Genomic DNA, 24328 nt, shown 5'->3' on the forward strand with positions numbered 1-24328 from the left:
TATAGGAAACTATAAATGGAAAACATTATTTCATTGCTTATGCCCTATGAATATGGCTTGAAATTCAGGAAAACATTATTCTATGACTGTATTTTTAATCCCCCTCTTGGAAGTCTGTGTGCGTATTTTAATGCATAGTCTCTGCACACCTCTACCAGGAATATCTTCCTTGAGCATGTAAATAGAGGACCTTTTCTGTAGAAAATCTAGAGAAAAATTCTACTGGTAATTGACATCTGTTTGTTGGGAATGAAAAACCAAACTAAAATTTTCTTGAATCAATGGAAATTAAATTTTAGATCAGATGTCACACTGAGTGCCCAGCATGGTAAATGAAAAACAGGAACAAAAACAAACAAAACCTAAGACATATACAGTCCAATTATTTTAAACTTCATAATAGCAAGAGTGAAGAGGTGATTCAAATAACTTCCAGAAACAATCAAGACATATTCAAAGGCTGGGGATACGATGACATGAGACTTCTCAATCATGACTTTGAAACCCAGAACGTCGTGTTCACGTGCCTCAAATCACTGAGGGTGAATGCTATTCAACCCAGAATTCTGTAGTTAGCCCACCTGTTAATAAGGGTAAATTAGAGGCATTTTTACACATGGAAAGTTTCAAAAATTTAAGTCTCAGTCACCCTCTCTTCGGAAGCTTCTGGAGATGTGCTCACCAAAGTTAAGAAAATAAATCAGGGAGGAAGACACAGGATCTAGGAAAGACTGGATTCATAATAGGAGAGAGGTAGAAGGAAGTTTGAGAAAGCTGTCTCTCAGGTGAGAGAACAGCCAATCTAGTTTGTAGGGAGAAGAAGAAAGGGCCCGGTAGAGATGTCTCCAGGAGAAAACCAAAAAATAATCTGATAGAATATCATATGAAAATTTTATGGAGGCACTTTTCAGAAAGTGCGGAAAGATTTGATCATGATTTTAAAACTAAGCAAATGTCACAAACTGGGAAATTATTAATTAAAGCAACAGTATTTTTCAAGAAAGTAAGTATAATCAGAAAACTACTTTTCTCAGTAGGGAAGAATATCTACATTGCAATAATAATGGAATCACTGAATACAGCTCTCATGAAAATGGGCATGTTATTATGTTAGGAGCTTGGTTGGAGGGAAAGAGTTGGCATCAGAAAGCTAAAATTCTCAGCTTCTGTAAATGGGAATTTAATGAAAATGTCTGAAAATAATGTTTTAAAAGATAGTAGTATATTTATATTATTTAGAAACATAAAAAGGAGGGACACCTGGGTGGTTCAGTCCATTAAATGTCTGCCTTCGGCTCAGGTCATGATCTCAGGGTTGTGGGATCGAGTCCTGCATCGGGCTTCTTGCTCAGCAAGGAGCCTGCTTCTCCCTCTGCTTGCCTCTCTCTCTCTCTCTCTGACAAATAAATAAAATCTTAAAAAAAAAAGAAATATAAAAAGGAATAGAAAGTAAACTACTAAATGTTTTATTATGGGGACTAGACTGGAGGTGGACAGAGGAGGAGACAGATGCCTTACCTACGCCTTTTAATGTTACTTTTTGGTATGCATATACTTAATTTTGACGAATATAATTAATTTTAAAAAGTAATGTTGTTAGAGAATATTGTCCTTTTTAAAAGTTATTCTCATAGCTCTTTGCTCTGTACATTAATTTGTCGTGATCTTAGCTTGAGGAATTATTTGTTCCTATCATATTTGCCTTGCTATTTAGAATCCATAGTAGGTGGTATTTTATGGTATGTCCCTCTGATTTTGTAAAAATTAAATTTACAGACTTGATTGAAAACCAGTCCATATTCGTTTGTGACATGGTGTCTTGATTTTAAACATTCCTTAAAATTTAAACAGTGAGAAAATCTCAAGGCTATGAAGGGAGTTAAGAAAATAATTGTCACAGTAGAATCAGTCTTCCCGGAATTATCCTGTCAACTACTTCTGAGGAAGTTTGTTCTATTATAACCTTGTTTTTCTGGAAAGATACTAGGTACTTATAACGTTAGTCTTTATTTATAGGTCAGTGGGAAAAATTATCATAGCAAAGCTTTAGAGAATTTTAAAGAACTAATTCAAAGTAAGAATATAAAAGGATCATAATCATAAATTATGACTCTCACATGTGATGGATTATATAAAGCATCTGCTGTTGAAAGCTAGCCAATTAAGAATAAACCTGTGTTTCAAAAGCCTGGATGTCGATGGAAATGTGACAGTGTAAAATTGCCACACTCTACTGCACATCCTGTCCTGGCAAGAACAAACCTCTGATGATATAATAGGCTTTGTTTCTAATTTATGTTTCCCTACATGGTACCATCTGATTTATTGTTGACATAGATAATGTTCTAATACCTAACGAGCAGAATGATCTTCAATATTCCATTGCAAAAGAGCAAACGATAATCTGATTTTTTTTTTTTTTTGAAGGAAGAAGACAGGGCTGGACTTCTCACTTAGGAAAGTATAAAGATAATCAAATACCTATCATTTTGAAGTAGTCTTTTGTAAGGATTTTACATTTAAATATTTTTTCTTTGTATATTTGATATTGTTTGAGCAGCTAGGTATGGAGACTGTACATAAACAGAATAATTTGTGTTTTTGATAGGTGGAAGGGAGCTATCTTGGTAACCAAAATCTTTTCATATGATCTCAAGCCTCAGAAAACCAACTGAAAGTCAGGCGGGGCCAATTTAAGATGAGTTAAATTTCCAAAGTTTGATTCCAAGACAGAATCCATGTCTTTCCTTGGACCAAACACTGAGGAAGCAAATACAAATGCACAGAGAGCCAAAGGAACTCAGTGAGCCACAACATTAGGGACTAATTTTCATTTTGGAATGAATAGCTAGCTCCCATTACTCCACTCCTGACCCAGACCGAAAACAGGCTTTTTTGGGGGGGAATGGTTTGGTAGCCAAAACATTTCTGGAAACTATGGGAAGAAGGAATTCCATAGAAGGAATCTTTAGATACTAACAGTCAGCATGAAAGCCCTGGGGATTCAGAGATCAAGGAAAGAAAGCTGAATTTATGGGGAAGACAATAATAAAAACTCCTTTACTTCTTTACTTAGACAGCTTTTCAAAGAACACACTGGAGAGGTGACCATATTTCAAGAAACCTCAGAACGGCCTTACTGATATAATGGTGATTTCCTTTCAGGAAAAATAAGAGTGGATGTGGCAAGGATTTGTGCTGAATATCTTTAGATGGTAGGGAAAAGCAATCGGGTTTTGATCTGGGTCCATTTTGGGTTGGAAGCTTTCTCTGCTGAGGAATTCTATTCCTTACATTGGAGTAGATTAGAAATTGACTTTCCTCAAAGGTGATTTTCTTCTTACCCCACGAAGTTCTGCCTTTAGTAACTTTATCTTCTTAAAAACAAATGTTAAGTGTTCTTCTTTAAAGGATGTGGGAAGCCATTTTTTAGCTATGTAGTCTTCTTGTGAGAGAAACTGTCATCTCCACCCAGTTCAGGATTTCTAGCAATAAATGTGATTTCAAGGGTATGGGATCTTGTACACTTAACAGTCAAACATTGAGGAAGTCTGTGTTGCTTAATCCTAAATTTATTAGATTCAAAGTGACCAACCACTCCCTTCCTTTCTGGGGTGAAGAGGAAGAATGTAGACCATCAGGTCAAATGTTCTTCAGGCTGAATGAACAATTGTATTAAGGGACACTAAAAGGGAGATACAAAGAGTTCTTTTCAGAACATGTGTTTATTTCAAATAGGAGCAGGGATTATGGGATCTGGAGCCTTCCCCTCATATAGAGGGGCATCTGGCTGTGAGTGAGGAGTTTCATTGTTGCTGAGCTTCACCATTAAGAGCAAATTGGTTTTGTGAAGCCCACTTAACCATTCTGGACTTCACTGCATTGGTAACACGTGAGTCCAACAAGGATCATTGATAGAATGAATTTCCTTTTAGTTGGAATTTCTTTATGTTCTGTTTCTGTTTTTCCCAAAGGTAGAGGCGATCTGCTCCAAGGAACAGAGAAATGCCCAGGAATAGATGTGGATGAGAGTTTACTTGATACCTCCTTAATTTTAACAATGTTAGGCATAAGGTTCTAATGCCATAGAACTCGATTATTGGAAGGAGCTTAGAGACCATTCTGTGTCTCCACCCACACATAATGATGAGAGACCTGAAGTAGCATTATTTGTCTTGCTAAAAGAAATGCAGATGGGAATTTCTTTCCATTTTACTATTAAAGATTTAACAGTCTACGACTTTAAGTACTCTTGTCCTCTATCACAAGCATATTTCATTTTTGTTGTGGGTGAGCATTTCCTCTGCACTAGGCCTTCAGATCCATGAGAGTGGAACTTGCTATCAGAGTCTTTGCAACACGTGCAGAGTACCTGATGGTCTTAGGTGAGTCAGTTGTTTGCCTTCAAGGTCAAGTTTTATAAAGGTAGTGACTCATTTTTTTTAATGCTAGAAATGAGAAATTATTCTAAATATGGTTATTAACTATAGGTGGGAAATACACAGTTTCTGTGACTTTTGGAGAGGTATCAGGAGATGTTGATGAAGACTCTGGACATAACCTTCAGAAAAATGCACACGCACATACAGACATAGGAAAAATCATGTTATTCATAGGGTTTTTGATCCTCAGAACCATCCTGTTGCTCTGCAGTGGCTTATCGATCATGGAGCATGAACACTTTGTCTGTGTCATCATTTGATTAAAATCCATCATGGAAATGATTTCCATGTTTACCCTAGTGGAATAAATTAATAATCCTTGTTTCATTTATTTCAGAAATAACCAGCTTGTAGCTTTTCCAAAAGTATATTGCTAGACCAAGAGTGGGAATTTGAGGGCCTGGGACATTGAGTGACACTACAAACTGAGAATAAGGTGATAGGACAATGAATTGCTAAAAGAGCAGTTAGAAGGAGTGATTATGGTGGATTAGGTCAAAGGTTTAGGGAGAACAAAGAAAGCAGTTAGGACCTAGAGGCAAATGCTGCTGTCATCTGAGGAGACGTGAGGCTGGCTGAGGATGTACAGGGCAGGCCTTCTCTGAATGGCATGTGTGAAGCAACATGCTCACCCAACCATCCAGAGTTTCTGTTCAAAAAGTAAACTGTGGACAGTCTTAAAAATTACATGTCTGGGGCGCCTGGGTGGCTCAGTCGTTAAGCGTCTGCCTTGGGCTCAGGTCATGATCCCAGGGTCCTGGGATCGAGCCCCACATCGGGCTCCCTGCTCGGCGGGAAGCCTGCTTCTCGCTCTCCCACTCCCCCTGCTTGTGTTCCTGCTCTCGCTCTCTCTCTCTCTGTCAAATAAATAAATAAAATCTTTAAAAAAAAAAAATTACATGTCTGAGAGTTGCCAGTTTAAGAGAAGAAAAAAATAAAGCTCTGAAATATATTGCCAAATTTTAAAGTTCACGAGTTTTCAGTCTGTAGAGCCAGCATCCCATTTCTGATTCCAGAAACCCTGGGAGTATATTAGCTTTAGGTGTGAAGATGCGGGCTCTGGACTTAACGACCACCCCCTCTGGTTGTTGTTTTTTTTTTTTTTTTTTTTTTCCCGGGCTTTAGTTGATGATCCTGTGGAAACAAAAATGACTTTGCTTGGTTTGGCAGAAGTGCAAGAAAGATAAGCTGCTTGGGGAAGAGGGAACCTGTTCCAATCCCTGTCCCAAGGTCTTTTCAAAATGTATGCGTCAGCCTGAGAAATTTTCATATGTAATCCTAAGTCTAATTATTTAGTTTGGCTACAAAGGATTGGTGAAGCCTGCTTTTAATCGTTTTGATGCTAACATTGTTACAAGGCAACATTAAATCATTTTGAAATGATAATACTTTACGTTAGTCACTATTTCGCAGCTGCTTTTCCTTGTCACATTTGAAACTAAACCCAATAGAATTGGCTATAGTAAAAGAAAAGAAAGCAAGTGACTACCTCAAGTTTATTTTCCAGGTGGTAACGGTAGAAACAACAAATGAAATGCAAGATTCTTAAACATCCTGCTCCCCTCATTGGCATTGCTGTTATTCAGGGACTTACCATCTTTCAGAAATTTCTGGGTAGTCTCCTTGCTCCCACTTTTCCAATTCTCATCCATCCTGAACACTGCAGCCAGACTTTTTTTCCAACACTCAGTTAAAGTTTTTGTCATTTTTCTATGTAATATGTTTTAGTGGCTTCTTGTTACCTAGATGATAACCAAACTCCCCAGCGTGCCATTTTGGGCTCGATTATCTGGAGGCTGCCTTGATGTCCAGCCTCACATATTCTGTATGTTCTAGCATACCAAACTATACTTCAATTCCACAAATATTTAATAAGTACTTAATTTGTCTCCAAGACACTGAGCTAGTGCTGTGGATTCAAAGATAAGTTAGACATAGTCTTTGTGGATTCAAAGATAAGTTAGACATAGTCTTTGTGCTGAAGGAGCTCACACTGCAGAGTAGGAGACATATTAAAAATGCAGTGTGTGAGGGCACCTGGGTGGGTCAGTCGGTTAAGTGTCTGCTTTTGGCTCAGGTCATGATCCCAGGGTCCAGGGATTGAGCCCCACATTGGGCTACCTGCTTAGCGGGGAGCCTGCTTCTCCCTCTCCCACTCCCCTTCCTTGTGTTCCCCTCCCCCTGCTTGTTTTCTCTCTCTCTCTCAAATAAATAAATAAAATCTTTAAAACAATTTTTTTTAAATGCTGTGTGTGAATGTGATGTATGATGATATATGCCCTTGTACATTCCCGTGTTCTTCTGCCTTGAATAAACTTCTCTTTATATCTTTCCTGTAAAGCTTCCATTTGTCTTTCAACACTATTGTCAGTTATCATCTTCTTTTATACAGTGATGCACAATTACTTGAAATATTTCTTTTGTGTATACTTGTATTAGAATTTATTTCACTTATATTGTATTTTGTGTATGTATCTATTTATGGATTGCTCTGTGAGCCACTTGAAGGCAGGGCTTGGTCAGGACCACACCCTTAGCTACATGCTCAATACCTAACATGTAATAGATTCTTATAGATATTTGTGGACTGGATACCTTTTTTTTTTTTTTTTTAAGTAGGCTTCATGCCCAGTGTGGAGCCCAGTGTGGGGCTTGAACTCGTAACTCGGAGATCAAGACATGAGCTGAGATCAAGAGTCAGACACTTAACTGACTGAGCCACCCAGGCACCCCCTGAATAGCTTTTTAATATTAGTCCAGTATTATAAAAAAAAAAATACAGAGAAGTTCTCATCTTCATGACTCAGGTTTAATGGAAGACGAGATAACATTCTTCTTTGATAGAACTTACTTTTCCCAAACTGGAATTTAATAATCATACTCAAAGTAACAGTTAATATTTATTGAACTTTTCCTATCTTCAAGCTATTGTTTTAAGAACCGTAAGTAAATTATCTCCTTTAATCATCCTAACACTTATATGAGTTGGGAAATACAATGACTTCCTTTTTACAAATTTTGTAGAAAATTTAAAAAATACATCATCATGATTGTAATAGCTGATAGTTATATAGCACTTACTGTGTTCCAGGCACCATTACAATGCTGATCGTATATTAAGTACTTTATTCTTCACACCTCCATGATTTATTAATAGCTTATATTATTCTTTCCTCAGCTCTGCTTTATAGTTAGTATGGAATGTTTATTGGATATGAGTCCTACAAAAATAAGCTTACTGTATTTGGAGATGCTAGAAAATATTATTCAATGTGTCTCTGGTCTGAAAAACTTTTAAAGTTATATCTAGCTTAATAGAAAATAATTAGTGTAGAGTTCAGACTTCTATCCAGTGTACATAAAGCATGATTCATAAACATTAATAAGACCACCTCACCTGAGAAATCAAATGGTATCATATATTCTTGAGCATACAGCCTTTTGGTTTGTCAAAACTAAGATCAAAATCTGTCTTGCTGAATAAGGGAAGTAACATTTAACCATTGTAAATTAGGAAAGAGTGAGGGAATTCTCAAAAATATGAAATAATAAAGCCCACAGTTGATCTGTGGAACATATAGGCTTTAAATTTCAAAGACCAAAGATACATTTTATTAGGGGTTGAAAACTGCCATAATACATTTTAGAAGTATCTTGATAACCTATTTCTGAGACATTGTCTCTTTATATTTTTTATATTTTTCTCATCAATTAATAATGACTTAATGAAAATAATGATTTAGTTTTAAAGTCCAGAAACATTTAATGGACTTTAATAAGTAATGAGTGATATTATTACTTTATTGGTATTTAATATTATACAGTTGTAGAAAATGAGAAGGTATGACAAGTACTTGAGGCAAAATCTATTGAAAAGATTTGGATTTCTGTAAACCCAGACCTAAGTTTAAATAAGAGTCAGTCCATATCACAACTGTGAATGAAAAAAATAATTAGGACATACAGACAAGTGTCAAAAAGAAATGGGGACTGGGACTGAGGTTACCACCATGTGATGTTGTGACTTTAGGGCATGTGGCTTCACCTTGGAGGAATTAAACACCTTCATTTATAAAATCATGAATTTGTATTAATTGATTTTCAAGGTCCCTTCCTGCTTTACAGTTTGATCCCATTATTGGTTCAGAATCATATATCTTTCAGAATCCATTTTCTTGCATTTGGGTTTCTCTGTTTACTTCACAAATACATGAAATAGGAACAGTATAATCCTCCAAACACAGTCATGATTTTTTTTTTTTTTTAAGATTTTATTTATTTATTTGACAGAGAGATAGAGAGAGAACACAAGTAGGCAGAGAGAGAGGGATAAGCAGGCTCCCTGCTGAGCAGGGATCCCGATGCGGGACTCGATCCCAGTACCCTGGGATCATGACCTGAGCCGAAGGCAGCCGCTTAACCGACTGAGCCACCCAGGTGCCCCACAGTCATGAATCTTAACATTATCAAAAGTAGAGGGCAGAGAAATGCTCTGAGGTTTATCACACACTTAGTTTGATGCTTATTTTGCATATATTGATTGATTTAACCAGTGTGCAAATGTACTGTAGATTGATGTTTTAATTTATAACTTAAGAAGATGACCAGAGTTGTGAAATATTTTGCATTTAATTGCTTTAATACTCATTTTAGTATCTTGCATTTTTTCATGTGTAAGATCAATATTGTATCAGTAAAATACAAATGTCATAAATCACACTGATTTCTAAATGAATGTGTGCTTAAAACTGTATATTGTTTGCTTATATCTAAATTGGAGCATTTGTGCTGTATATATTCATTTACAGAGTGCAAAAATGTATGTATTGAGGCAAATAAATATTTTGCTAATTAATTTTTTCTTTCTTTCTATTTCTCTTTTACTTTCCCATAGACTTGCTGCTTTCAAACAGCTGCATTCCCTTTTTGGGTTCATCAGAAGGACTAGATTTCCAAACCATCCTGTTGGATGAGGAGAGGGGCAGGCTGCTTGTAGGAGCCAAGGACCACATCTTCCTGCTCAGTCTAGTTGACTTAAACAAAAATTTTAAGAAGGTTAGTTTATTTATTTGTAGTTAACTGAATATGCATTTTTCTTCATCCATGCCTTTCTTTTGTTTTAAGTGACTCAGTGTCAAATGCACTAGGTCACTTACATGTCCAAAAAGAACACATTAAAAGAACACCTTGCTTCAGATACACATTTTAGATTTTTGTGGATTTAAGTACATAGACATGTTCTCTGTTAAGAGTGAATAAGCATAGGGGCGCCTGGGTGGCTCAGTCGGTTAAGCCACTGCCTTCAGCTCAGGTCATGATTCTGGAGTCCCTGGATCGAGTCCCGCATCGGGCTCCCTGCTCGGCAGGGAGTCTGCTTCTCCCTCTGACTCTCCCCCCTCTCATGCTCTCTCTCTCTATCTCATTCTCTCTCTCAAATAAATAAATAAAATATTAAAAAAAAAAAAGAGTGAATAAGCATAGTAATAAAACCCTTGAAAATATGAATGAAAGAGATTATACAAGAGAAATGCAATGATTTAGATTGAAAAGCTGGCAAATGAGTTATTCATCAATAATTAACATTTATACCTATAGCAATTATTGTAAAATTAAGTTTTTATTAACTTTCAATGAACAAATATCAATACTTTAAATTGGCAGTGTGACTATGGTGGCATTTTAACACCACGATTTTTTTTCCCACACATTTATTTTTTAATTGAATAGTTTTCTCCTATGGCCCATATCACACTGAGAGGGTGAAGATTAATAATACCCCCAACTATGGACTCATGAAGAACAATCTACCACTAAAAGAAAAAATATGCTAGTTATAGAAAAAACAAAAGGCAACTGCTGTGGTGCTTTACATTTTCAGTTAGCAAACTGAAAATTTCCTTTTGCCCAAAGGAAAGAGTGCCACACTGTACTTTAGCAAATACCAATATCTGTGCAAGCCAAGATGGACGCCAAGACTGGAAAGGATTGAATGATGAGAAGACATAATACATGACCATTCTGCATCTACAAGACATCTTAGATTGTTTTTTCTTTCTCTCCTTTTTCAGAAGTATTGCCAAAAAAAAAAAAAATGCTAGGAGCCATTACAAGATTTCAGGTCAATAATCTCCAATACCGAATTAATAGAGGATTCTTTCCATTCAAAAAAGAGCTGTTTATAAGTCATCGTAGGACTTCAAAGCTTCAAATAGCTTTCACCTACAATGACCACTTTATCTTAAACCTCTAATTTTTGAAATGCATTTAATAACTATTCATTGCTCAGTTATTTGAATATCATTCAGGACTAAGGGCTTTAGTCTACATAGGCAAAATATTTATTTCCATATATGTTAATATTGCTTAATTAATGCCTGTATCAGAAACAATGTTTTTTGCCTTTTAATAATTTAATTTTTAAGTAGTTCTTCTGTCTATTTTTGAAGTCCACCAAAAGAAGGAGATATCTGTTATGAATGCTCAGACTTAATAAAAAAAAATAGTCTTTAAATGCAAATGTATATGCATGTGTTAGACAATTCTAAAAGAAAGTGTGAGGGTAAAATTTTGCCAGTAGTTGTTCTTAACTTGTGATAATCCAAATACACTTACAAACTCATAAGATTATTTTCTTAAAAAAAATATTATTCTGTAGTTTGATAAGCAGTGAGTTATGTGCTAGAATTTGAAAAACTTACCTTCATTCTGCCATTATAGTTCCATTTCATTTATTTTTTTAAATTTAATTTTATTATATTATGTTAGTCACCATACAAGACATCACCAGTTTTCGATGCAGTGATCCACAATTCATTGTTTTCATACAACACCCAGTGCTCCATGCAGTACGTGCCCTCCTTAATACCTATCACCGGGCTAACCCATTCCCCCACCGCCCTCCCCTCTAAAACCCTCAGTCTGTTTCTCGGAGTCCATAGTCTCTCATGGTTCTTCTCCTCTTCCGATTCCCCCCTTTATTTTTCCCTTCCTTCTCCTAATGTCCTCCATGCTATTCCTTATGTTCCACAAATAAGCGAAACCATATGATAACTGACTTTCTCTGCTTGACTTATTTCACTTAGCATAATCTCCTCCAGTCCCATCCATGTTGATGTAAAATTGGGTATTCATCCTTTCTGATGGCTGAGTAATATTCCATTGTATATATGGACCACATCTTCTTTATCCATTCATCTGTTGAAGGGCATCTCGGCTCTTTCCACAGTTTGGCTATTGCGGACATTGCTGCTCTGAACATTGGGGTGCATATGGCCCTTCTTTTCACTACATCTGTGTCTTTGGGGTAAATGCCCAGTAGTGCAATTGCTGGGTCATAGGGTAGCTCTATTTTTAAATTTTTGAGGAACCTCCACACTGTTTTCCAAAGTGGCTCTACCAACTTGCATTCTCACCAACAGTGTAAGAGGGTTCCCCTTTCTCCACAACCTCTCCAACATTTGTTGTTTCTTGCCTTGTCAATTTTTGCCATTCTAAATGGTGTAAGGTGGTATTTCAATGTGGTTTTGATTTGAATTTCCCTGATGGCTAATGATAAGGAACATTTTTTCATGTGTCTGTTAGCCATTTGTATGTCTTCTTCAGAGAAGTGTCTGTTCATGTCTTCTGCCCATTTTTTGACTTGATTATATGTTTTTTGGGTGTCGAGTTTGAGAAGTTCTTTATAGATCTTGGATACCAGCCCTTTATCTGTAGTGTCATTTGCAAATATCTTTTCCCATTCTGTGGGTTGCCTCTTTGTTTTGTTGACTGTTTCCTTTGCTGTGCAGAAGCTTTTTATCTTGATGAAGTCCCAAAAGTTCATTTTTGCTTTTGTTTCACTAGCCTTTGGAGATGTATCTTGAAAGAAGTTGCTGTGGCCAATGTCAAAGAGGTTACTGCCTATGTTCTCCTCTAGGATTTTGATAGATTCCTATCTCACACTGAGGTCTTTCATCCATTTTGAGTTTATCTTTGTGTATGGTGTAGGCGAATGGTCGAGTTTCATTCTTCTGTATATAGCTGTCCAATTTTTCCAGCACCATTTATTGGAGAGACTGTCTTTTTTCCATTGCATATTTTTTCCTGCTTTGTCAAGGATTATTTGACCACAGAGTTGAGGGTCCATATCTGGGCTCTCTATTCTGTTCCAGTGGTCTATATGTCTGTTTTTGTGTGAGTACCATGCTGTCTTGGTGATCACAGCTTTGTAATATAGCTTGAAATCGGGCAACGTGATGGCCCCAGCTTTGTTTTTCTCTTTCAACATTTCCTTGGCGATTCAGGTTCTTTTCTGATTCCATACAAATTTTAAGATTGTTTGTTCTAGCACTTTGAAAAATGTCATTGGAATTTTGATCAGGATGGCATTGAAGGTATAGATTGCTCTGGGTAGCATAGACATTTTAACAATATTTATTCTTCCGATGGAGGAACATCAGAATAACATCAGACCTATCCACAGAGACCTGGCAAGGCAGAAAGGCCTGGAAAGACATATTCAGGGTACTAAATGAGAAGAACATGCAGCCAAGAATACTTTATCTGGCAAGGCTGTCATTTAGAATGGATGGAGAGATGCAGAGCTTCCAAGATGGGCAGAAACTGAAAGAATATGTGAACTCTATGCCGGCCATGCAAGAATTAACATGATGACAATAAATTCATATCTTTCAATAATCACTCTCAATGTGAACAGCCTAAATGCTCCCATAAAATGGCACAGGGTTGCAGATTGGATAAAAAGACAGGACCCATCCATATGCTGTCTACAACAGACTCATTCTGAACCTAAAGATACATCCAGACTGAAAGTGAAGGGATAGAGATCCATCTTCCATGCGAACGGACCTCAAAAGAAAGCTGGGGTAGCAATTCTTATATCAGACAAATTAGATTTTAAACTAAAGACTGTAGTTAGAGACACAGAAGGACACTATATCGTTCTTAAAGGGTCTATCCAACAAGAAGATCTAGCAATTGTAAATATCTATGCCCCCAACATGGGAGCAGCCATCTACATAAGCCAACTGTTAACCAAAATAAAGAGTCATATTGATAACAATACGTTCATTGTAGGAGACCTCAGTACTCCACTCTCAGCATTGGACAGATCATCTAAGCAGAAAATCAACAAGGAAACAAGAGCTTTGAATGACACACTGGACCAGATGGACCTCATAGATACATACAGAACATTCCACCCTAAAACAACAGAATACTCATTCTTCTTGAGCGCACATGGAACTTTCTCCAGAATAGACCACATACTGGGTCACAAATCAGGTCTTCACTGATACCAAAAGATTGAGCTTATTCCCTGCATATTCTCAGACCATAATGCTTTAAAACTGGAACTCAATCACAAGAAAAAATTTGGCAGAAATTCAAACACTTGGAAGCTAAAGACCACTCTGCTCAAGAATGTCTGGGTCAACCAGGAAATCAAAGAAGAACTTAAACAATTCGTGGAAACCAATGAGAACGAAAACACATTGGTCCAAAACCTATGGGATACTGCAAAGGCGGTCCTAAGGGGGAAATACATAGCCATCCAAGCCTCACTCAAAAAAATAGAAAAATCCCGAATTCACCAACTAACTCTACACCTTAAAGAACTAGAGAAAAAGCAACAAGTGATGCCTAAGCCACACATTAGAAGAGAAATAATAAAGATTAGAGCAGAGATCAATGAATTAGAAACCAGAAACACAGTAGATCATATCAACAAAACTAGAAGCTGATTCCTTGAAAGAATTAATAAGATGGATAAACCACTGGCCAGTCTTATCCAAAAGAAAAGGCAAAGGACCCAAATTAATAAAATTATGAATGAAAGGGGAGAGATCATGACTAACACCAAGGAAATAGAAACAATTATTAGAAATTATTATCAACAACTATATGCCAATAAATTGAGCAACCTGGAAGAAATGGATGCCTTCCTGCAATCTATAAACTCCCAAGACTGAAACAGGAAGAAATTGACAACCTGAATAGGCCAATAACCAGTAATGAGATTGAAGCAGTAATCAAAAACCTCCCAAAAAACAAGAGTCCTGGGTCTGATGGATTCCCTGGGGAATTCTACCAAACATTCAAAGAAGAAATAATACCTATTCTCCTGAAGCTGTTTCAAAAAATAGAAACCAAAGGAAAGCTTCCAGACTCATTCTATGAGGCCAGCATTGCCTTAATCCCCAAACCAGGCAAAGACCCCATCAAAAAAGGAGAATTTCAGACTGATATCCCTGATGAATATGGATTCCAAAATGCTCAACAAAATCCTAGTTAATAGGATCCAACAATACATTGAAAGGATCATCCACCACGACCAGGTGGGATTTATCCCCACGATGCAAGGGTGGTTCAACATTTGCAAATCAATCAACGTGATAGAACACATTAATAAGAGGAGAGAGAAGAAACATATGGTCCTCTCAATTGATGCAGAAAAAGCATTTGACAAAATACAGCATCCTTTCCTGATTAAAACTCTTCAGAATATAGGGATAGAGGGAACATTCCTCAAGTTCATAAAATCCATCTATGAAAAACCCACAGCAAATATCATCCTCAATGGGGAAAAGCTGAGAGCCTTTCCCTTAAGATCAGGAACACATCAAGGATGCCCATTCTTGCCACTTGTTCAACATAGTACTAGAAGTCCTAGCAACAGCAATCGGACAACAAAAAGAAATAAAAGGTATTCAAATTGGCAAAGAAGAAGTCAAACTCTCTCTTTTCACAGATGATATGATACTTTATGTGGAAAACCCAAAGACTCCACCCCCAAATTACTAGAACTTATACAGCAATTCAGTAATGTTGCAGGATAGAAAATCAATGCACAGAAATCAGTTGCTTTCTTATACACTAACAATGCAGCTGTAGGAAGAGAAATTAGAGAAATGATTCCATTTACAATAGCACCAAAAACCATAAGATACCTTGGAATAAACCTAACCAAAGAGGTAAAGGATCTATACTCTAGGAACTACAGAAAGCTCACGAAAGAAATTGAAGAAGACACAAAAAGATGGAAAAACATTCCATGCTCCATTTCATTTATTTTTAAGGGTATATTTTTTCCTTAGTAATTTTTTTAAAAAATATTTGTATCGGAGAGCCTATTGATGGTATCAAGTAATATCTCATTCATCAGTAAATATATCAAGAGAAAACTCCTTTTATGAGAGCCACCAAAGAAAATCCTAGTCAGATTCACATTTTTGCTTTAAGAGCTGCTACATAACTAACAAAGCATTTTTCCAAATATGTCTCAGTTTTAGTGTAATAGAAAAAAGCAATTCATACTTTCAAGGGAATTTGTCCTTGTGCTATTCTCTGCCTTTGGGGATTAGAAGAAAAAGTTCATTTATCTGAAATGACTGTATTAGATCATTGCTTAAAATAAATTCTGATAACATAACTTCCTTCTGTGACTATTTTAAGCAAATCTCTCTTTGGCTGCATTCCATCCTTGAAATGTGCTAATATTTAATAAAATAAATGTTTATGAAATATTGATTTCTCTCATGATACTATTGAAATAAATGGTTATTTGAACACATTGTAAAATTAAGGTCTATGCTAGAGATTTTCTGCCCGACTGATATTCCTTTGTCTTTATAAAATGTATAATTCAAGAAGATGTTATGTATACAAAGGAAATAACTTATATTTATGTAGGTATCCACATTGAAAATATATATAAATCACTCCAGTGCTAAAAGGTACTCCACAGTAGCAAGTTTAAGTGTCAAAATGGAGTGCTTTAGCAGTGTTTAGACCTACGTGGTTTGCATTGGCTCTATGCCCTTCGGCAAAAATCCAAACTTCTCTGTGGAAGAAACCACACATGTTGGGACTCTGTGGGGCTGAAGGATGTCCTTTGTACGCTCTAGACTTAAAGCAATCTACAACACGTAATTGAGTTAGGAGTGACTGGTTGGGGATATTTTCCTCTGGCAAGTTAAAAAAAAAAAATCTGTAGAAAGTATTCAATTGAAGTGTCAAAATTTAGGATATGTGTTTACTTAAAAGTGTTTGTACAAACAAGGATGTGCCTATTGAAAAATGGCCATCATTACTTCATATTTGCCACAGGCCTTTAGTGTGGAATCACCGGGATTATAGCAACATCTTTAACCAAACGAATTCAGTAAATATTTGCAGATATCCTTCGTATTATCTTTACTCTGTTCGAATGAAATTTTGACTCTTCTACAATGAATTGTACAGTTATATGCTCAATAAGCTTTGATGAGTAAGTGACTGTAGAGGAAGAGAGTAAAAATTAGATCTTTCAGAACATTTCTCCTCTCTGGAAAGTAAAATTTAAGTACACCAACTGGTTTGTTTTGTGTTTGGGGGTGTTTTTGTTTTGTTTTATTTGTTTTGTTTTACTGTTGTTTATATTAGAGGGATAAGATTCTGATCTTTTCTTGAAGGAAAGGACTATTTCTATAGGTATTTAATAGACTTAGGGGCAACGGTAAGCACACATGGGATGGGATACCTCTCACTTCAAGTAGGCTTTTCCACTGTTCGTCCATAAGGCCTCTCTCTTCAGCTAGGGAATACTCTGTGGATCCCTCTGTGGGACAGGTTCAGGATAGACATGCACATTGATTGGACATTTCCTTCTCCCAACATTAGACCAAAATGGAATAATCAGATCCAGCCCAACGTGATCCCATTCCAAGAGAAGGATGTGGATCTGGAACCATTCTTACTGTTGTGCTGTAGGTTAAATTCCCCCAGAAGCCAACCAGGAGAGGCAGATTAGTTTATAGGTATTTGTAAGGGAGTGTTCTGGGGATCAACACGTGTAAGAGGGCCACTGGGGAAGTAGTATTAGATAAAGAAAGAACTGAGCTGTGATGCAGACCTAGTAAAGCCTCAGCTGACAGGCCAAACTGATAAGGTGGCAAGCATTTCAATATTTCCCTGTAGTGTAAGTGATAATACCATTATTCAACTGAGTTTATCTTATAAAAGGGAATCTCCATTTTTCTCCCTATCTAATCCATTCACCATGACCATCAGTGTTATCTCTTAAACAAATAAAAATCTGACCATATTTCTTCTCTGTTTATACACTTCTGGAGTTCTTGATTTCCAATGAAGTTGAATGAACTCCAGATTTCTATTAACTTCTAAGGCTTTCCCTGTTTCCAGTCTTATTTTTATCCACTGTTCTTTTATTCCCTCACTTGCACTTTATTTTCTGCTTCCCTCCCTTCCTCTCTCTCATTCTTTTACTCAGTCTGCTCTGTTAGTTCCTTTCAAAATAAATTCCGTTCTAGCTTTGTGCCTTTGCTAAAGCTTCCTGAAATTGCCATTCACTTTCTTGCTCATCTCACTCTCTGAATTCTCGAAGGCAGTTACCAAATTTTACCCTTTTATTGCCTTTTGCTCCCCAAGGCTCCCTGTTATGTTAGGGGATGTGACAGTTCTTTTTGTTTACTAGAACATTATATATTTTAACTTCAATGTCAGTTGTCCTACTTGATAGAATTATCATTATTCATTGGCATAAATAAATTTATCCCCCATCCAAATTATACCATCTTTGAATGGGGAGTGAGCTATTTTCCATGCACTTCTGATTCTCCTTTAGCACATAGTACAATGTCTTACACATAAAAGACATTACAGAATACATTTCTTCATTTTTTTTTGAATTGGCAAAGATGCTACAGAATACGTTTCTTCATTTTTTTTTTTGAATTGGCAATTTTGTTATATTTTTCTCTCTTGATTGTGAGACCGATGTATTACACTTAGAATAAAAGACACCTAAAATTTAAGGAATTTATTATATTTTATAGTAAGAATAATGTCCAGAGTTTGGGTGGATACAGAGATGGAATATCATCTGCTTAATGACATTATCAAGGACCCAGTTATTTCTGTCTCTTCTGTCTGCCATTCTTTGTTGGCATTATCCTTAGGTTGGTAGCAAGATGACTGTGACAATTTCAGGGGTCACATTCAGACAAGAAAATGTAAAGGGATTAAAGATCATCATTTATTATGTCTTTTTCTTAGCAGCAAGGAAACCTTTCTAGAACACTCATATCTCATTGGCCAGAAAATGTCAATTCCAATTTTTGAACTCAAAATAGGGGTGCTGGAACCACGATTTGCTTACATCAATCAATTACCTTAGGCAGAAGAAATGCTCAGGAATCATTCACATTGATCACTACACTTACAGAGAGGGAATAAAAAACAGATTTTCTGGAAAAAAAATTATTTAGGGGACTCACTTTTTTCTCATTAACTTAGGCTACCTGAGGCAAACATAAATGTTTCCTTAGCCAGTCAACAAGAAGAGTATATGTTGTCTATTTGGAGAGAATTATAAAGATTAGCTAGCTCTGCAAGGAACTTACCTGGGAGGATTTATTTTTCTTTCAGGAGATAGCCTTGGAAAGTATTCATTACAAGTAAACACCCTGAGGTAATTTATTTTTCTCCACCCTACATGGCGAAAATAAAAAAATCGGCTGACCTTTACTTTTCTTGCTTATGTAAGAGTTCATTTGCCACTATAAAAGTTCTCTGTGACTCTCTAATGTGTATCAGCTTTATGAACTCTGGTCTGCTGCAGAGCTCTTCAGATTTTCTGATACTCTGTAAGTTTTCTTCCTTCAATATTGTAAGAATTGGAGGGGTGACATTGTTGGGAGAGAGTAAGATTATAATTGAACTCAAAGAATTAAAGACTACGTAATTATTCTGTAGTACCAGTAATTAACATTATCCACTAAATAATGCACAGAGAATATATTTTTTTAAATCAAATAACTAAGTATCTCTTAAGCATCATTGAATATATATCTTAGCAGAATTATACCCAAAATAATGCTCCTTTGATTTGGTTTTGTCAGTCTTTGGGGTTGAAACCAACTATATGCATTTGTAGAAGTAAAACTTAGAAGGCTTTCTCTTTTTTTTAAGATTTATTTATTTCAGAGAGAGAGAGAGAGAGAGTAGGGGGGGACAGAGAGAGGGAGAGAGAAACTCAAGCCGACTCCATACTAAGCGCAGAGCCTGACGCGGGACTCAAACCCATGACCCTGAAATCAGACCTGAGTCAAAACCAAGAGTGGGACGCTTAACGGACTGCACCACCCAGGCACCCCCAGGGATACTTTTTAGTGACTGAACTTTGTATATTTTTCTTCTTTTGTTCTACTTTAGTCAACGTTTCTTTTTCATTTTTTCGTTAAAAAAAATCAGTTGAGTGTCTACTGTTGTCATATGTGCATGGGATTTGAACTAGTTCAAGATAGGTGGGTAAAACTTGGGTTGTTGTTAACTGGTTGATTAAAAATAGTTTGCATTTATATTTGGAACTTGCAGTTCATTGTTTCCTTATTCATTTAGGATGGAGGGAAAACATGTTTGAGAAACTGAGTAAAGTTGTTTTCCCTGTATATATTTCCATGTGTATATTTCTCCCAATTCAAGGTAAAGAAACTAGATTTCCCTGGCCTAGCCCTTAACATCCTACACCATCTCTAGAGTCAGAGGGAGTAATGAAAAAATAATTTTAATAGTCCTCAAGAAAGATGGTCAATGGTGGACGGACATTTACATCCATTTATCATTAATTTATAAGTGATGCATCAGAAACCTGTTCATGTGCACATAATAATGAGTTTTTGACATTTGTACTAGATAATTTAAGGGCCTATGGTTTCTAAACAAATGATTCTAAACTATGTGGCATCTGGCACTTTGACTACAAATGAACATTCTCTACCCCAACCAGGCTTAAGCTATCCCAGTAATAATCCATATAAAATCCAGAGCTCTCTCTATGTAAACTCCAGGAGTTATATATATAAGCTGAAAGTCTCTCCCTCTCTCCTCCTTCTGTCTCTCTCATTTTTTTAATGTAGTCATAGTATACAGTATATATATATCTCCAGTACTCTGTTTGGTTATGTTAGTTAGTTGGACTTCTGAGTTAATGAATTGTTGGGATCCTTCCATCTGAAAATGTTACTCACTTTGGAAGCAGTTCAAACCATGCATGGGTGGAGTGAGTCTCTAAACCAGGATGTAAGCAAACAAGTTACAAAGGGGATGATTTATTAGACTAAGTACTGCTTTTGTATTCATATTATTCAAGGATTTGTTTCTTGGTTTCCTTTGCTTTTTTTTTTCTCTCTCTCTCTTTCTCTCTCTCTCTTTTTTTTTTTTCCTTTTTCAAGTGGGCTATAAAGGCAGACAAGTAGACTAATGAGAAATAAACTTACTCGAGACTACAGTTATTATTTATTTTACCTACTAACCTAACAGTGACTGGTATGTCAACTAATGGAGTGTAATCATAAACAACTTTATTTTACCTCCCACAATTCCTTTCAATCTATTCTGTGGAAGTCTTCTCTGGACCTATTCGGTAACTCCAGCAGGCAACCATGGTTTTCGAGGTCACTCTCAGGTAGTACATGTGGTTGTCATCCAACAGTTAAAAGGTCCAGTCTGATGTAATAAAACTTTCAACCTCTGTTCCTTCTACCTTTCCCTGTTTGGACAAGCCATGTGAGGAAAGGCTCCGGGCAGGGAGATGTTCAGAGACTTCTCTTTGTCCCTATCTAGCACTCCTCCTCTTCTTGAAGCTTATTAAACATAGTTTATGACCCCTCTAGTCAAATCAGGAGAAGGGAGGAGGTGAGGGGTTCAGACAAGTGTCTACTGTCATTGTCAGAGGGACCTCACTTCTCAACTTTCTGGCCTTGTCAGATGTTTAAAGGTGACTTTTCTTTCAAAGTCATTCTTAGTGAGTTTTGGGGGGAATTTCCTCTTTCTGGAGTTCTTTCCCTTGCAGTTCTCTGGATAAGTGTGACTACATTTCTTCTCTGACTGGTATGCTCCCATTTTTTACCCTGTGATGGATTGCACTTTGACTAGATATTATTAAGTCTTTCCACTCAACATTCTTGAACAGGACCTAAGGTGACCTCATGCCATCCCATTTTTGAGCGAGCATGGCTCCCATCTGTTCCATGGAAAACCATCATGTGTCTTTTCCTGGACACACTCTAGAAGTTCAGGCTGATGTCAGTATAGCCACTGAGTCTGGTCTCTGTTTTCCCTGAAGCTTGTCAGTCTCTCTCTCACCTTTAGACAGTAGTCTAAAATGTTCCACCAACTGCATGTTCAGCAGCAGGTGCTTCTTGAGGTCCCGTCAAAGCTCCCTTCCTGGCACCTACTCCTCACCTTGGGGGTTGTAGGACACATTATAGAACTGTCTCAGGTGCAATATCCTTCTCTAGGGAAAGGAAAAAACTTTCTAATCTCCAGTTTCCATGTATTTATAGCTGAACATGGGTGAAATTATCCTTAGGATTCTTGGCCGCCTAATAGAAAGTTTTTTCTTCTTGACCTAGCATCTCATTTTTAATTTTTACTCAGCTAAAACTTCTCTTTTAATACTTTGCCTTACTACCAAAGCCATAAAATGAGACCTCAAAAGGATGTTGTTTTACCTCCAAATTTAATGGGCATCCTCATTATATATCATTCCTGAAGTATACAAATTAGAACCATGGAGGCAACCAAAAGAAAAATGTTAATGTTCTTAGTAGTAGTATTTACCTTTTGACTATTAATAGACTCAAACAAAACATATGCTGTTTTACATCTTATTTCCCATGCTTTTCCATAGATTTCTGTTACAATCTGATTCCATTTTTCAATGATCTTTGAAATTGATCTTCAAATAGTTTACTTTCATTTTGAGATAATATTTAACATCTTTGTTCCTTTTTAATTAATTAAAAATCATTTCCCATGAAACTCATTTGTGTCAAAATTAAATATTATATATAAAATGTTCAGGGACGCCTGGGTGGCTCAGTTGGTTAAGGGTCTGCCTTCGGCTCAGGTCGTGTTCCCAGGACCCTGCTCTCTGGGAGCCTGCTTCTCCCTCTCCCTCTGCCCCTTCCCCCTGCTCATGCTCTCTCCCTCTCTCTCTCCCTCAAATAAATAAATAAGTAAAAATCTTTTTAAAAATATTAAAAAATAAAATAAAATAAAATGTTCAAAGCATTACTGTGTTAGGTAAGATCTTTTAATGAGCCCCACCAAAAACTTAAAATCTATTAGTTAACCTTATAGTATTCAAGGAAGAAGCAGTATAATACTTAAAATTTTTCTGTTTAAAGTAATTTATGTTTGTTTTTAATATAAAAAATACTAAATATCTTTCGGGGGGAAGGAAGTTTTCCTATGGATTTTAAAATGAAAAAGCATTGTACAAAAGCAATATATACATTACATAGCCTACCTAAGATAACCCCATAGTTTTGTGGAATAAGTTGACACAACTTAGTTTTGCCTTGCTAAAACTTAGGTCCCCACATTTGCTTGAGAACTTGACTCTGCTGGTTATTTAACCACAAAATAATTGGAATTATTTAAAAAAAAAAACAGTGGACAAACATAAACACAACACACTTAAGCTAGAACTTGGACACTTCAAGGAGATTGTTTTTTGTTTTGTTTTGTTTTTAGCAGAATGTTAGTAAAGTAATTCCATGTTTATAAATGTGACAGTTATTTTTGGTCGACTTAAAAATCATAATGCAATTTTTGTACTATTTTTCTCCTTATTTAACATCAACTCAGTATGTGATTATGAAGATTAAGTTACTTAAAATTCATTACTGTAACCCTATTTTTAAGCACTTATATTAAGAAAATAACCAAGCTAAATGAGTTTGTAATTTTAAATGCAATAATTTTTTAGTGGAATATTTAAACACCCTTCTCTGCATAGCATGCCTGAAAAGCGCTTTGTTATTTCCCTTTCCTCAAGGAAATCTAAAACAAGAGGGTTTTCATACATGAGTATATACTGAGTATAAGCAAAAATGCTTTTATACGACGTCTGAATGACCTTCTGACTCCAGTTCTATTAACTCACATCATGGCTGCATAAGACATTCCCCTCTAATGCTTTACCCTGTAAATCAATTATTTAGGGAGAAATCTCAGAATAAATAACTTCTCATTTAAAATCAAAGTTATTGATAAAAGAGAATTGCCACGTTTTTTATTCTTAGTGAATATTTGAAATTAAGAAAATACAAACATTGGAAACCCTGTGAACATCCCAATAAATTAACTTTTGTGATACGGCACCCTGCTTAGTGTGCTGGTGATTAATCTGTTCCTGTGGGGCACATGCTGTCTAGTAACCACAGAGGTAAAACAATCGCCTCGTTCATGGGTGTGTTGGCCCCCCAGCCTGGGTGCTGATGTGCAGGTCCCATCTGGTCCCTGTAACGGACTGTCAGGATATTGTCAGACTTCTGCCAGAACTCTGACAAGAACTCCTTTTCTGTCTCTAATTTTAAGCGGAATTTTGCAGATCATTTTTCAATAATTATTGAATGCTTACTACGCATGTGATACTGAGCCAGGTACTGAAGAGGGGGAGAAGTAGAAGCAATGCTCCTTGTCACTCAAGATCGGTAGTCACGAGGCTTCAGTGAGTCATATATTTAAGTCATACGCTTAGGAAGATAATGAACACTGTGACCTGTATGTTGTACAGAATGATAAAATCTATCCACAAGCGTAATTGCACTTCCATTCACATGTGACTGCACCACAAATTCAAAATTACCAATCCCTCTGTGGATTTTTTAAAACTGCTTTTAGGTATCACGATACACTAGCATTCCTCTCACTTTCGTGCAATATGTGATTATTGTGCTCCTATGACATCTCTAGCACTCTTCCAGATGCTGGGCATCCAGGGGAGAATAAAACTGGTTAGATCTCTGTTCTCATGGTGCCTCCAGTTTCTAAAGGGAGTGTTTGATGGAGAAGAAAAAAGGAAACAAAAAAGAAAATAT

At 36.5% G+C, this 24328-nt stretch overlaps 1 protein-coding gene across 4 annotated transcripts in view; it reads left to right on the forward strand.

Moving 5' to 3' along the window:
- The window catches only part of SEMA3D (semaphorin 3D), a 271318-nt gene that overhangs the window by 80391 nt on the left and 166599 nt on the right, over positions 1 to 24328 (forward strand). For all 4 annotated transcript variants that reach the window (XM_064575343.1, XM_064575344.1, XM_064575342.1 and 1 more), the window contains one exon: positions 9337 to 9497. In XM_064575343.1, coding sequence (XP_064431413.1) covers positions 9337 to 9497 — 161 coding nt within the window. The remainder of the gene's footprint in view (positions 1 to 9336; positions 9498 to 24328) is intronic.

The sequence above is a fragment of the Mirounga angustirostris genome, unplaced genomic scaffold (assembly GCF_029215605.1).
Source record: "Mirounga angustirostris isolate CCGP_5_RB_7025 unplaced genomic scaffold, mMirAng1.0.hap1 SCAF_12, whole genome shotgun sequence".
NCBI classification, from domain to species: domain Eukaryota; kingdom Metazoa; phylum Chordata; class Mammalia; order Carnivora; family Phocidae; genus Mirounga; species Mirounga angustirostris.